This window comes from Hakea prostrata, chromosome 10 (genome assembly GCF_041222555.1).
Source record: "Hakea prostrata isolate BN-2017 chromosome 10, UWA_Hpros_2, whole genome shotgun sequence".
Taxonomy (NCBI): domain Eukaryota; kingdom Viridiplantae; phylum Streptophyta; class Magnoliopsida; order Proteales; family Proteaceae; genus Hakea; species Hakea prostrata.
Genome location: NC_142609.1, coordinates 6,444,673 through 6,460,867, shown reverse-complemented (window position 1 = coordinate 6,460,867; position 16,195 = coordinate 6,444,673). Strand labels below are relative to the sequence as shown.

Below are 16,195 nucleotides of genomic sequence, written 5' to 3'. Positions count from 1 at the left end.
GTGAAAATGAGGATTTCTTTGACGCTTCAATATATGAGTACAAGAGCAATGGATACAACCCTCGAAATATAAATGATTCGAGGGTTAAAAAATCAAATACAAAGTAAAATACATAAAACACACTCTGCAAGCACCACTGTTATATGAGAGCAGTATGATATCAAAACACATCAAACACTAAAACCCTGTTGTACAAATGAAAGAATATTTGTTGGTTGTTGCTGTCCTAAAACTAGAATACCTGCACCTCACAGCTCCCGGAAAAAAAGCCCCCCCCAAAAAAAAAAAAAAATATATTCCTCAGGCAGGCAGCAAAAGAGAATGAAAAAATATATTCCTCAGGCAGACAGCAAAAGAGAAGATGCAATGCTATCGAGTAATCTTCATGGACAGGCAAATAGCCACTTCTAGATATAACTGACCGATACTAGTATAGTCACATTTGTGGGGAGAGACAATGGACACCAAAAATCAAGGTATGGAATCAAGGCGAAAAGAGAAAAACAGCACCAGGGAAAACAAGATTTTGTGCAGTCAGTCAGACTCAGAAGAGGAAGACTTTCTTCTTCAGCATGTCCTGTTTCCACTTTGGCTGCCTGTAGAATGCTTCTTTTGTCATCCCCAATACAGTCTTGAACTCCTCATCAGATAGATAGGTCTGACCAACAAAACAACAGACAAAATGGAATAACAAGGAGAATTAGATGCCAAATTATGGATGAAATCAATCCGGTTCTGGAAGTTTTCTGACCATGCAATAAGACTAGCTTCATTTAATAAGATTTCCTTTAAAGCAATGATCTAAAAGGAAAGATATGAAATGGACAGTGACATCTCAGCAATTTGAAGCACAAACCTCTCTTTTCTTAAAATCAATTCCACTAGCTGGGTTGGTGGATTTGGTGTTCACTTGATCATAACTGTATGTTGTGTTACCATTCTCTTCCTGTGGTGTGTCCTGTTCTGTCTCCTGCGGCATCTCTTGCTTCACCTCCAACTCCCCTGCATTGCTTTCTGTCACAGATGATATTCTTGCCACTTCAGTTTCCTTCACTGGAGATTCTTCACGAGCATCCGTCTCAACATTATCCTTTACACTCTTTACCTCAGCTGCAAAAGATAATGTCAGGTCACTTTGAAAACTAAGAATCAATATAAACATGAGACCCATGGTTCTGTTCAAAGAACAGTGGAATGATATTGGAGCATCTAACAAAATTTGCTATAAATTCAATGATGACAATGAGTTTTCCCAGATAAGGACAGATTTTTATGATCTCCCAGACTTATTTAGCATAAAGATAAAAGAAATTCAAAGGTTCATATGATTCCACGGAAAAGCTCAGTCAAAAAGAAAAATGCCAAAAGAAGAGCAAGGCATCATAATATTGCATAAGATAAACCTAAACATGGAATTCCTCAAAGAAAACAAATGTCAGAGAAGGTCCATGTACACAAAACTGAGTTGACCTCAAGTAGAAAGATTACAGAGCAGAAAGATTTGAGGTCATTTTAGGCATTTGCAGAAAAAGGAGTAACAACAACCATTTGTCTTCCTGTACATAACATCTGTTCCACTCAACAAAGAGTATCATTAGGCTTTCCTCACCAGAATTTGCGTCTGTTAGGGGGCTTCTAGTGCCTTGAGCAGGAGATGCATCAGAGGAGTGCTTCTTCTTCTGTTCAGCAGTTAGAACATTTGAAAGAGCAGCTACAGCAGCTGCTCTCTGCGATCCTCGGCTTGCAACAAGTGGTCTGGGAGCCACAATTTTTGTTGGACTGGATGGCTTAAATGCAGAGTTCAGTGCAGCTAAAGCTGAAGCTCTTTGAGTTGGTCCTTCTTGACTTGATCTCCTTGACCTATCTTGGTTCTGCATGAATGTTAAAAGAAGTTAACATTATAGAAAATTCTTCTGGCTTGGGTTGGAGAGAATTAACATTTCAGTCTACCACCTAATCACATCAATAAACCTTTGTTCTCACATCCACATTGCAAAAATAATGAGTCAAACCAAGGACCAAAGGAAACTGAGTCATACCCTTTTATTTTACCTTTTCAATGCGGTAAAACTAGGAGTTAATTATACAAAAACCTTACTTAACAATAGACTGGATAAACTTTGCCTTTGTGAATTGTGCAAACCAGAGAGATCAACAGGGGACTGAAAAGAAGGCAGTCCAATGGACTTTGATGTCTCCAATATGTGAGCTGTGAGGTAATTGTGTCGAAACCCTTTGGCATGTTTTTCTATCTTGTGATTGGACAAAAAGAATTTGGGCGGCAGGCCCCTTAGGTCTCAGAATAGAAAGATTGATACATACATCAATCACTGAGTTGTGCAAATCTTTTATTTCTGACCCTGGGCAAGATAAATCTATTAAAAAATGGGTAGTGTTTGTCTTTATTATTACTTGCTATTTTATTTGGAAAGAAAGAAACAACAAAATCTTTCAAAAGCTTAACCCCAATCCCGAAAAGGTGTTGTTCAACATTTAAAGTTGGATCCAATATCTAGAACTCAACACACATGAGTCTTCAGGGATCACACATAGAGAGACAAATATAATGATTTCTAAACCAAACACTTGTTTATGCAAAACTATGACAATTGAAGTCAATTATCAATGTTGATGTGTGCAGGGGTACATAATGCAACACTAGATAGTACTGGATGGAGTGTGGGACTGTTTTGGGAAGGACAACTAATGTATTTCAGTGCAGGAGGATTGAAGAAGGGAAAGATCGTTGAGGCTCTCCTAAGTGGAATGATGGATGGAATAGAAAAAGCACAAGCCTACAATATACAAGTAGAAGAGATATGGTGCAATGAAAAGGAATTGCTTGATCTACTCTCATCACAAAACCACACCAAATGGCCAATAGATTATGTCCCAATTTTGGTAAATATAATTTGTAATAGTAAGAACCCTAGTCTGAAACAATTTACTCAGACCACACTCTGCAATAGCTCACTTATATAGCATATATGTCCTCCATAGAGCATTAGGAAAAAAAATAGATGTAATAGATGCTACTAATCTGTGTACTTGTTATATTAAGTAATACTAAGTTTTCTATTAGTATCAAAAAAAAAAGAAAGAAGAAGGCAGTAGAAATTTAGAGGAGCTTCTATCGTTGTTGAGGTCTCCAAATAGGTTGCAGTTCATTTATAGCTAAATAGGTGATTACATTTTGGAGTTAAACTCTTAAAAATGTTGAAGTTAGACTCCTAAAAATGATTTCTAAAAGGACTCAATAACCCAACAACAGTTGGATCGAGAGATGGCGCCTTTAGCGCCAAGCACTAACCCTCGACTTCTTTTTTTCTTACAAATTGCCCTTTAATAATCCCCCTCAAGCTGGAGAATAGACATCAGAAGTTCCCAGCTTGTTACAAATATAATCGACACTCGAACTTCCCACACCTTTAGTAAACAAGTTTTGTTAATTGTTCTCTTGTATGGACATGGCTGGGAGATATCATGTTTGGTTGTAGTTTCTCACGAACAAAGTGACAATCTACTTTAATATGCATAGTGCCTTCATGAAAGACCTGGATGGAAGGTATACTGCAGCCTGGTTGTTACACCACAACTTCATGGGTGATTCATTAGAAATTCCAAGTTCTTTAAGTAACTATCTTATCCATATTAGCTCACAAGTGATATGTGCCATGACATGATATTCCAAGTCTGCACTTGACCTTACCAGCACTGTTTGTTTCTTACTTTTCCATGATTCAAGATTTCCTCCATCAAATGTGCAATAGCTTGTAGTTAATCTATCAACAGGGAACCCAACCCAGTCAGCATTAGGAAAACCCTCAAGATGCCCATGACCATGATCGCTATAGCGAAGTCCATGCCCAGAAGCTTTCTTAAGGTATCTTGAGATTTGAATGATAGTATCCCAATGAGATGTCCGTGGAGAAGACAGAAATTGACCCATGACGTTGATTCAAAAAGCAATGTCACGTCAAGTCACTGTTAGATAAGTCAACTTGCCCACAAGACCTTTATATTTCTCAAGATTGTCAAGGATGGTACCATCATTTGGCATTAGCTTCAAATTAGTCTCCATGAGAGTATCAGGGTTTTGACCCTAGCATAAATCACATATTTCCGTTGAGATAAAATGATGCCTTTCTTTAATTGGGCAACTTCAATACCTAGGAAACACTTAAGTTTACCTAGGTCCTTTGTCTGAAATTTCTCCTGTAGATATGCTTTCAGCTTGTCGATTCTTGCCTAATCATCTCTTGTAATAATAGTATAATCAACATGAACTACAAGAAATATTTTGCCCGTGCAAAGTGTAAGGAAAATACAGAATGATCACTCTCACACTGTATTAACCCAAACTCAAGCATAGCTATAATGAATTGTCCAAACCATGCCGGAGGAAATTGTTTCAGGCCATATAATGATTTCTTGAGTTGACAATCACACTTTTGTCCCCCTAAGCAACAAACCTTGGAGGTGGCTCCATATATACTTCCTCATGAAGGTCTCCAATAAGGAAGGCATTCTTCACATCCTATTGATACAAAGACCAATGATCAGTGGCAGCAAGAGAAATCTATATTCTAATAGAAGTTCGGCCATAAGAGAGAAAGTATGCACGTAATCAACGCCATACACCTGAGGATAACCCTTAGCAATAAGTATGAATTTTAACCAAGCCAAAGAACCACCCAAACTAACCTTAATAACAAAGCCCCACCGACAACAAATAACAATCTTCCTTGAGGGTAAAGGCACAAGATCTCAAGTCTGCTTTTCTTTTAAGGCCATTAACTCATCATTCATCGCAACAGTCCATCTTGGATTAGACAAAGCCTCCAAAATATTATAAGGCTAGGATAGTCCTCAATGGTGGATAACGATGTTGCAAAACAAGATGAAAAATCGGCATAAGAAACATGATTAGAGACAGGGTATTAGACACAACTACCTTTACATAAGGCAATTGGTATACCAAGATGAGAAGAACGGAGAACAATCTCAGGCTTCAGTAGACAAAGACCGCAATGAGGTAGAGTCCATGGGAGCAGCGGTGGCAGCAGCTAGTCGAGGATGATAAACATAAACTTTGGTGATGGCTGACGGCTAGGAAGGTGGTGGACGCAAACCTTAAGGAAAAACATTTTGCAAAATTGAAATAGACAGGTCATTGTTAAGCTAGTTAAACTAATAGTGTTAGTAGAATAACGAGTGGATTTTAAAAAAAATAAAAAAATAACAGTAATAAAATATTTCCACAACTCAAAAGAATAGCAACGATAATCCTTTTGAGTACAAGAGTACCCAACAAATAGACCTAAGAGCACAAGATTCTAACTTAGACTTCTCAGGACGATGATCACAAATAAAGCAGACACTACCAAAAAAAAGAGGTAAAGCAAACAGGGGTGATGAAGGAAATAACACAGAATATGGAATGTCACCCTATAAGACAGAAAAGGGCATCCGGTTGATAAGGTAACAAGCAGTCAAACTGGCATCCAAAAGGGTTTAACACCTTCATCTCAAATAAGAGAGAGCAGATGATCTCTAGTAAATGTCTATTTTTCCTTTTAACATCCCCATATTGTTGAGGATTGTCAACACAAGAAGATTGGTGAAGATCTCCATTAGAAACCATAAACTTATGAAAGACAATATTTCCAAGCATTATCATTGCAAAAAGTACAAATAGAAAAACCAAAGTGACTACGAATTTCAGCAGCAAACTCACCAAATGTAGTTGTTAGAAAACAAGCTTTAATCAAAATAGCAGTTGAACTTGAACAGAGAAAAGAAAGAAGAAGAAGAAGAAGAGAAGAGAGATGAAGAACCAGTAGAAAAGACCTGTGATTCTTAGCTAAAAAGTGTAAAATCACAAAGCACTTTTATTTATAGCTTCTAATGAATCTAATACAACTTGAGAGACAAGTAATTGTCCTCTAGAAGAAGGAAACAAAATATTACAGCTTTAGTAACTTCCTAACTCCTAAATAGAAAGTTCTGAAAATAGAAACTACCACCAAAATAGAAACTATGCTTTCTAAAAAACTCCCAAAACTTATGTAGCAAGATTCCCACATTAAAAATAGAAAATATAATCAAAACAACAGAAAAATACTATTCACGTGAACAGTAAAACACTGTTCACGTGAACAGTAACGTGAACAGTAAAACTCCAAATTTACGGTATACTTCAACAGTAGTAAATGAATCTGACCAATTTTTCATTAAATAAAGTTAAGTAACTTTGGATAATATCGCAACCCTAAAAATATTAGTAATATTGCAAGGTATCCCTACATCAAAGTTAACTAAAGAAAAAGGTAGACAAAACCGTTTATTAATACGAAGGGGTAGCTCACATGGTGTAGCTTCCCAAATTGACAAGACTCACAACTTAAACTAGAAACATAATGAATTTGACTATCTAATAATTTTCAAAATTTTTAGAAAGTGATGTCCCAACCAACAGTGGATTGTATGTGGAATGAAGATACTAGAGCAAACAATGGATGATATATTCTCGAGCAAGTACACCCCCTCCCCCCCACAAAAAAAAAAAAAGACTCCCAGCCTTTACACTTCGTAGTAAGATCCTAAAATAAACAGAAACCACGAAAAAAAAACTGACTGAACAGTTATAAGAGGAGTGAATTTATGAACAGATAATAAATTGGAAGGGAAGTCAAGTATAAAAAGGACTGAAGACAGGGTTAGAAAATCAGTAAGTTGGACAGTGCCTAACTTTAACGGTGGTATGGGAACCATTAGGTAAGTGAAACAATAGAGGAAGATAAACAAAAAGAAGAAAAGATACCTGTGGCCCAAGTCATATGATCAGATGTTCCTGAATCAATGATCCAGGGGTGGGATGTGGAAGAAAGGAAGGTGAGCATTACCTATTTGAAAACGGTGGTGGTGGAGGGTACTGATTGAGTAACCTAAAACTGGGCAAAGCGAACATAATCTTTGTCCTCCATTTTTACCATCTTACCCTCCGGTTGAATTATAGTGGCTGTAATTATGGACACCGACATAGTGGCAGCATTAACAAGGTATGGTGGTTTCCCATGAAGTTTCCAACAAAAGCATTGAATATGTCCAGGACATCCACAGTGCTGAGATGTCTTAATCTGTCAAGCATTATTAGCAAAGTTTTGAGAACCAGAATTTCTTCTGGGATTATTTCCATGACTCCATCCTGTACTTTGTCCAAAAGTACCATGGGAAACATTGGCAAGAGTAGAACTATTTGTGGGCTGAGGGCTTTCTTTGGCAACACGAAGAACTCTTGAAAAAGTGTCAACTAAGGTAGGAACTTGATCATTGCCAAGGCTTTCATCTCGAATGGCATTAAACTCGTTTTCCAAGGCCTCCCATAAAGCTCATCACAACACAAAGGATTTCTACATCAGAGGAAGAGTTTGACTCTTTCTACATTCTTTTGAAGTCTGTGTAATATTGGGTGAGATCTCCCTTTCTATCAACTTGATAAAACTCCTATGATAAGTCATACATTCAGGATAGATTATTTTGGCCAGAATATAACACATTTAGATACCCTATAAGTCCTTAACAATCAGCAAGTTGGTTACAATGTGGTCTGCCGTAGAGTTAAACATCTGTCAGTATACGTGCATCGGCAATTACCCAATGATTGTCACCTTTAGGGACTGATTTAGTCAAGTGATCTGGCTGTCCACATCCATATTTTACTAACTTTACTATAGCCCTCCACTGATGAAAGTTTGATACACTTTCTAATATTTTCTCGGTCAACTGATGGGAGGATGAAGAAATAGTTTCAGATTTCCAGAAGTGGCCACTCTTATTGGATGTAGTTCAGTTTCTCCCATGTCCAAACAAAGTTACTCAAAACCACATAAAATCGAGAATTCAAAAATTTTTTACTACCCACAGAGATTTCAACTTCAACTGCAGAGTCCCCATAGAGATTTCAAACTTTAACCACAAAACAGCAACACAAAGTAGATATCCCAACAGAAAAGTAATCTCATAAAACAGAAAAATAATCTTGCAATCCTAATACACCACCAACAAGAACAACTTTAATCCTTTCTTCTTTGTTTTCTTTTCTCTATTTCCTTTTCTTTTTATTTTCTTCTTTGCTTTTGTCTTTTTGAAATAAGAAACATAGCACCACAGGATGATTCAATCAATCAAAAAACAAAAAAGAAAAGCACAGCTTCTGGTTTTAAGAGCCTACTCTGAACAGAAGTTCCAAAAGATATTGCAGAACCAGAAAGAAAATTACAAACGTGTATCACAGAAAACTGGCTACAAACCTTTCGATGTCTCAAACCAGAAGCTGTCAATAATCAAGAAAGAACCTTCAAACAAGAAATTTATAATTTTTATTGCATTACTCCAAATTCTCCAAAAAAATGCAGCGTAAGGTGCTGATCCCCCTAAACCATAAAATAAAAGAGATGTCAATGCAGCTTCAATGGATCTTCAAGTGTCATAGATGAATTTTGAGAAATTATATGATGATATGTTGGTTTGCAGGGGCTTGTATCACCTACTGCTCTGATACCATGTGAACTGTGGTAAACCAGAGAGATCGAGAGGAAGAAGATGAAGAAAAAGAAGAGCAAAACAACAGGGGAGAAAAGAAAAGGCGACAGAAGTTTAGGGGAACCTCTACCGTTGTTGAGGTCTCCCAGTAAGTTGCAGTTTATTCATAGATCACCAGGTGATTACATCTTTGAGTTAAACTCTTAAGCCGTCCTAAAAGGACTCGATAACCCAACAGAAGTGGGATTGAGGGTTCGCGCTTGCGGCTAACTCTCAATGTCATTTATTTTATATGGCCACTTCGTAGCCAAGATTCAAAACTTAGTAAAAACAATATAGTGAGGGTATACAAATGGTCAGATCAAGTACATGGAATGGTTTTGAGTGAAAAGTAAAGTACAATTTCATGTCTGCTGAAAGGGAAAAAGCAATCAAAAAAATCCAGGACTAACCTCCAATGAATGTGATGTGCCAAAAAGTGAAAACAGTTTCTTCGTAAACGAGTTTCCATGAGCCTGCAGTTTCACAAGAAACCGAAATTTAATATGTAAAGTATATTTTAAATGAAAAAGTGACACTAGTCAACCAAAATTGAGAGCAACATATATATGTAGAAACAACCATGCACACAGTGGAGCCTTTTGTGCATAGTTGCACTCATTAAAGATATGAAAACCACCAGGAACTCAGCTATGCTAGTATTCCCTGCCCCCAACAGAATCATGTTTTGCCATTCAATTCTACTATAAGTCTTTTCTTACCTTTATTTTATTTATTTATTCATTTGTTGGGGTAGGGGTGGGGTGGGGAAGGGGGAGGAAAGAAGTCTTATTTCTTATTGACCTAAAGCCATCCAGATCTTTCTCACCTTTCTATAAGAACCGGTTCCTTTACTCCTATAGAAGGTAAACTAGATATGATTGACCTCTGTTGATGAGTGGTGAGCCAACATAATATAATAACTCTTGACCATAAAATCTCAAAAACTATATCAGACTTGACTCATAATCATATTCAGGAAATACTTGACCGTTGTTGGACTAAATCTTGCAATCCAAAGTCCCTAATTGAACCAGGTTAACCAAGTCTGTGAATGTACTAACATAAACTCAGAATCAAATTCCAGACATTCAGGCAACTTAGAGAACAAACTACCTCATGTAAATGTAAATCATATCAAACATACGCATATTAAGTGTGAATTGACCCAAAAAAAATCAGATCAAACATGCATAACAGGTCAGCAGTCAAAAGGGTCCAAATTGAAGCATGAATAACAGATACACAACCAGAAATTGCCCAGAACGTAAATCAGATACATTGTTGCCGAAAAAGAATATAAGTCAATAAAGTTTCAAAGGAGATATGTTTGACACTAAATGCAGAGAATACACCTTATCTGATGTATTCAGAGTTGAGAAGAAAGAGGAGGGAGAAAACTAGCTTTACCCTCATGAAAATTCTCAGCAATTGACTATGAATCTTAGAAAGAAATGTCACACTTGGTTTATGGGACCAGCCCTACTCGGGACTTTTTGCATCCCCCCGCCTTTTTTGGGCCTTTTCCTCCTTGGGGGGCCCCTTTGTTGTTTGCTCCTTCTCTGGTTGGGTGGTTTGTTTGTCTTTTTGTTCTTTTTTTTTTTTTTTTTTTTTTTTTTTTTTTTTTTTTTGTTTTTTTTTTCTGTTTTGTTTTGTCCTTTTCTTTCTTTTTTTTTTGTTTCTTTTTTTTTTTTTTGTTTTTTCTCTTCTTGTGCTTTGTTTTTTTTTTCTTTTTTTGGGTGTCTTTTTCCTTCTCCCCTTTTCCTCCTTTTGTGTTTTTCTTGCTTTTTTCTTTCCCTTTTTGCCCTCTTTTTTTTTGTTGTGTTTTTGTTTTTTCTTCTTTCGTGGGTGTTCTCTTGTTTTTCTGTTCCGTTGTGGTTTTTCTTCTGTGTGGTTTTTTGTTTCTCTTTTTTTTCTGTTCGTTGGGTTTTTTTTCCTCGTTTGTTGTTGGTGGTTGGTCTTTCCTTCCTTTGCGGGGTGTTTGTCTGTTTCTTCCCGTCTCCTGTCTTGTTTTTGTGGCTTGGTTTGGGTCTTTTTTTTGGGTTCGCTTGTCTCTCCTTTGGTTTTTCTGGCTCGTTTCTTCCTTTTTTGTTGCCTTCTTGTTCTGGGGATACCTTCACAAAATTCTTTTGGGCTGTCCTGGGTTGGTCTGGGGGTCTTTTCTCGTTTGCCGTTCCCCTCTTTGGGCCTGGGGTTGTGGTCTCGTCCGTTTTGGTTGTGGGTTGCTCTCTTCGGTTGGCTGTGGTTGTTTCTTGAGCTTCTCTTTGGGCATTTTTGAGTCTGGGCTGCGTGTCTCTCCTCGGGTGCGGGTTGTGTTGTCTTTGGAGGATCTGGGGCTTCGCTACTCTCCTCGTTGTGGTGGTCCTCTTTGGGCTACGGGGGTTCCGTTGAGTCTGCTGGTGGTTGGTGGTTTGTCTGGTCGTTGCTGTTGTGGCGTTTGGCGCGTTTGGGCCTCCGTCCGGCTTGGGTGTTTCTTTGTTGGTTTTTGGTTCTCCTCGCCTTTGGGTCTTGTGTGTCCTTTTTTGTTGGGGTTGTCTACTGTGCTTCGAGACTGTGGATTCACCAGGGGTTTGGTGGAGTTGGTTGTGTCTCGCTGGGGAGACTTTTCGTTCAAATCGGGGCTGGATGGGTTTAATTTGGTGGAATCCTTTGCTAGGTAAGCCGGGTTGGCGGTCGTTTGCTTGCCACTTATCTTCTATGGTTTTGGAGGAATCGTGTGTGCTGGTGTGATTTTATGCACCTCTATGGAGCGTTGGCTTTAGAATTTGGGAAATCGGTGGTTGATGCCGGGCTTCGTGCTCGTTTCGCGGTCGATAGGTTCGGGTGTCTTTGGGTGGAGGTTTCCTCCGGTGGTTGGATTAAGGAAATGTGGATGCGCCTTTCGCGTAGGGGTGCTGTGTTCGCTTGGTGGTTTATTTCGCGATTCCGGGTCGTTTTATTGGTGGTTTTGTTGAAGGGTTCGGTCGTTGTGTCCTTGGCCATTTGCCAAGGTTTGGAGCTGGCATGAGTAGTCATCTCCCGCCCTCCGAGTCGATTCCCGGCTGGCTTTGGATCCATGTTGTGTGGATCGTGGGAGGTTTGGTCGTTTAGTTGGCGTTGTGTTTTGTTGCATGAGATGGTGAGTCGCGATGCGTGTATGTTGGCGTGTTGCTATAAGGCTGCTGTTGGTGTCTAGTTTCCACTCGATTTGGAGTGCTCTTGGATGTTCTTTCGGATGTTCCCCACGGGTTGGAGGAGATCCTTCAGGCGGATTGTGATGCTGCTTCCTTGTAGTTTCTCTTTGAGTCCTTGACTCCGTTGTTTTATTATCGAAAAAAAAGAAAAGAAAAACCAGGTCACATGTGACAACTCATATGACAACCCCACAAGGCCCTATTCAACTAGCAATGACCAAAAATCTACATAATACATTCATGTCATTAGTCCAAATGAATAACGTAATACAGATAGGGTATGGTCCTTTCGTAATTTCTCTTTTTCTTTTTTTGGATGAATAAATTTCATTACCAAACGCCAGGGAGAAGAAAGAAGAACTGTACAAGAGGGAGAAGAAAAAGGAAAATGGCCTCTAGCCATTAGATTTTGCAATGTAAAACATATGTAATCATTTTAATTGTCGGATGTGACTCTTTGTTGCTAACTAATATACACAAGCAGCAACAAAGATTTACAAGATTTTATAAGTTTAACTTGGTACAAACGACTGACATTCCATTTCATGAAGGATGAAAAACTCAATAGTTTCATGTTATGCTTATGGTTTTCCAATCAACTGGTCCATTACTTAATCCTACATGTTTGACTTTGGGGGAAAATTCCTCACTTCAATCATCCATGCGCTTCATGTTGCACTCAATGTGCCTCATTTTTCCTTTCTGCCTTCGCAAGCTCTGAGTTAGGAAACAAGATTGGTTTATGTGCATATCGGACAATTTGACACATCTCAATTGACTCTTATATGACTCAGTCAATATTTTTGTCATATTCATGTCTCTTTACAATTAGAGTCTGGAAAAATAAAATGTTGCCCTGAGGCACCAAGCTTACTACTTCAATGTAGGAAAAATTACTACTTCAATGTAGCAGAAATGGTGGATAACTCATAACACTGTCACCTAGATAACCATCCCATGGCTTTTGAGAATAAATCAATTCAGATGGTTCTATTTGAGTCATCCTGACTTGATCCTATAGAGAAAACGCCAAAAAGATTGAAAAACCAGTCATTCACAACCACTTATGAAGGAATCTTTAAAAGCCAAGGATTAATGATCCTTTTTAGAAATCTAATAGATTCAGAATTGTAAATACACAAGGAAGGTACTCAAAAAAGAACTCATCTTCTTTCTTTTTGTTGGATTCTACTAGGAGTTCAATTAGAGTTTGTATTCATGTAAATTTCTATTCCTTGTAATAGTGTACTTTCCACTTAATTATAAATAGAGGACTTGAGATCATTGATCGAGAAGCCATTCTACCAATATCTTGTTTATCAACATGGTATCTGAGTCCAAGTTCGATTATGGAAGGGAAGAGAGGGAAAAATAAATAAAATTCGCTGAGAAGACCTACCTCCAAAGGCCATCGCCTCTACTTCCATCCTCCTCAACATCAACATCTAAGTCTCTATCTCCTCTCCCTTATGGAACCTTACTTCTTGGGGATTTTTGTTCTTTCTTTCTTCGAAATCTCGGAAGGATCCATGACGAGAACCGATTTTGCTACTTAGGTAGTCGAGCTTCTTTACCCTTTTGTTTCTGTGATTTCTCAATCGAAATACTCTCCATTGTTTACAGCTAAGCTCTAAGAACAGAAAGGTTATAAAGGAACCTTTCTTGAAAGAAGTGGGAAGGTTATGAAGGAACCTTTCTTGAAAGAGCAGAAAGGGTTTCGAAGAACAGAGGCATCAACCGTTGCTGCCGGAAAAAAAAAATATCGATTGATCTCTGCATCTAACCATCGCCATCGCCTCCGCCACCGCCATCACCATCGACATCACCTCTGCCATCGTCTCCGCCATCGTCCTAAACCCAGGTAAACCTTTCTAAAATCCCGATTTAAGCTGGCCCTTCTAAAAACCCATTAAGCCCATCACCTGGACCAAACCGAACCTCATTTCTGAACCACATTTTGTCCTCCAATTCTCCGGTTCGAAATCCTATTTTGTATATATATATATTGATGTTTCAGGGGTTCATATTTTTTAGAGGTTATTTGTTTTAGTAAAAAAAAAAAAAAAAAGAGAGTAGATTTGTTTGAGTTGTTCGGCTATTGCATTCTGCGACATTTCTGTTACATCGAAAGGGTGAAGACTAAAGAACTGTAGATAATTTTTTCAACATGACAACTATTGATGGTACTTCTGCTCCCACTAGCTCCAAACATTACCTCACTCTTCATCCTCTTTCGGAAAGATTTGATGGGACAAATTATTTGATTTGGTTCCGATCTGCTTACCTGACTATTGCCGGAAGAGGACTTGTTGGACACATTACGGGCACCACTATCAAACCTAATACCACATGATAAATGGATCTTGAATGACTCTCTTACTATGTCATTTCCATGATTCCAAATATTGTCCGTGGATATCTATTACTTGATACTGCAGCCCAAATCTGGAAGGCTACTACTGAAATATATGGACAAGTGGGGAATGATGCACAGGTTTATGAGCTACGAAAGAAACTTCGTGAGACTACCCAAAAGGAATTGACTGTGGCCCAATATTATGCCGTGTCGTGATCTCTTTGGTAGGAGTTAGATCATTATGGGGATTATCATCCCACTAACCCAGATGATGTGACTACTTATAGGAAGCACATTGATAAGATTCGGGTATATGACTTCTTGGTAGGTTTGAATGTGGACTACGATCGGATCAGAGTGCAAGTATTAAGTCGTTCTCCCTTTCCGACACTAGAACAATCTTATGCTCTTGTTTAATGTGAGGAAAGTCGTCGATTAGCCATGCTTCATACTCCTATTATGGAGAAATCAGCCTTACAGTCTGTTTGCACTAAATGAAATCCGGCTAAGGAGATTGTCAAGTGTGAGCACTATCACAAACCATATCATACCAAGGCAAATTGTTGGAAACTGCATGGGAAGCCTATTGATTTTAAGCAAAAACGAGCACAAAGAAAGGGAAAACCAAAGGCTAATCTTTCTGAGACAGTTTCCACCACACCCTCTGCAAACGTTGGTTTTTAATAAGAGGAGTTCACTACTCTGCGACGTATTCTGCAGTCTTCTACTGCCGGTACAGCCTTTACCACTGCTTCCTCTACTACCCATACCAACTCCTACCTTTCTACTTCAGGTAAAACTTTTATAGGCTTTCAAGTTTATTCAGTTTCTACTCCTTGGATCATTGATACAGGAGCCACAGATCATATGACAAGTTTATCTTCCTCTTTCTTACAATATTCTACAACTTCTGGAAAGGATAAAGTTCGAATTGCTGATGGCTCCTATTCTTACATTGCTGGAAAAGGGACCATTCAACATTCTCCATCACTTTCTTTGTCTAAAGTTTTACATGTTCCCTCTTTCTCTACTAAATTGCTCTCTATCAGTAGTCTTACACATGACATGAATTGTAAAGTGATTTTTTTCCCATCTTACTATGTCTTTTAGGATCTGGTCACGGGGAAGGAGATTGGACGTGGTTAACCGTAAACTAGACAATGGACTTCATTTGCTCGAGCCGAATGGAGGATTTGCTTCTGCTTTGACTACATCTTTTAATCTGGTCCATTCAGTAATATCAAACCTTCATCAGTGGCACCGTACGATAGGTCAGCCCCCTCTAGGAACTCTTAAGAAAATATTTCCTGATTTGGTTTCTTCTTGTAATGGGGATAATTTTTTTTGTGAAGCCTGCATTTTTGTGAAGCAGACTCATTCTACTTTATTACCTTCTCTTCATAATAGAAAAACTATTCCTTTTATACTAATTCATACTAATGTGTGGGGTCCCTGCCGACATGTGTTTATTACAGGCCATAGGTACTTTGTTACTTTTATTAATTGTCACTCTCGTTCTACATGGATTTATCTTTAAAACAAAAAAAAAAAAAGAGGTTTTCCGATGTATTCGTGATTTTTATAATATGATTAAAACTTAGTTCAATGCCACTGTGAAGATCCTTCGCAGTGACAATAGCACAGAGTATATTGATGGTGAATTTCAGAGATATCTCTCGACTCCTTGTATAATACACCAGACCAGTTGCGTTTATACGGCTACCCAAAATGGGGTTGCCGAAAGGAAGAATCGGCATCTCTTAAAGATAGCCCGTTCCATTATGATTACTATGAATGTACGACCAATACTCTGGAGTGATGCTATACTCACTGCTTCTTGCCTTATGAACAGGATGCCCAGTAGGATACTTGGTTTTAAATGTCCTAATGAGATTCTCCAATGAGCCTCTTTTTTTATTATTCCCCCAAAGATTTTTGGATGTGTTATGCTAGAATCACCGCCCACCAGAGTAAGCTGGTTCCCCACGGCCTACGCTGCATATTTTTTGGGTATTCTATTACTAAAAAAGGGTACAAATGTTATCATCCTCCTTCCAGGAAAACCATTGTATCCATGGATGTA

General features: G+C 38.4%; 1 protein-coding gene across 1 annotated transcript in view; it reads right to left on the bottom strand.

Moving 5' to 3' along the window:
* Positions 1-16,195, bottom strand: part of VLN2 (villin 2) — a 52,815-nt gene continuing 36,620 nt past the window's right edge. The window contains exons 20-23 of the mRNA XM_089136217.1: positions 8,997-9,059; positions 1,610-1,871; positions 857-1,110; positions 1-658 (exon numbers count right to left, since the gene is read on the bottom strand). Coding sequence (XP_088992343.1) covers positions 545-658; positions 857-1,110; positions 1,610-1,871; positions 8,997-9,059 — 693 coding nt within the window. The 3' untranslated portion in view covers positions 1-544. The remainder of the gene's footprint in view (positions 659-856; positions 1,111-1,609; positions 1,872-8,996; positions 9,060-16,195) is intronic.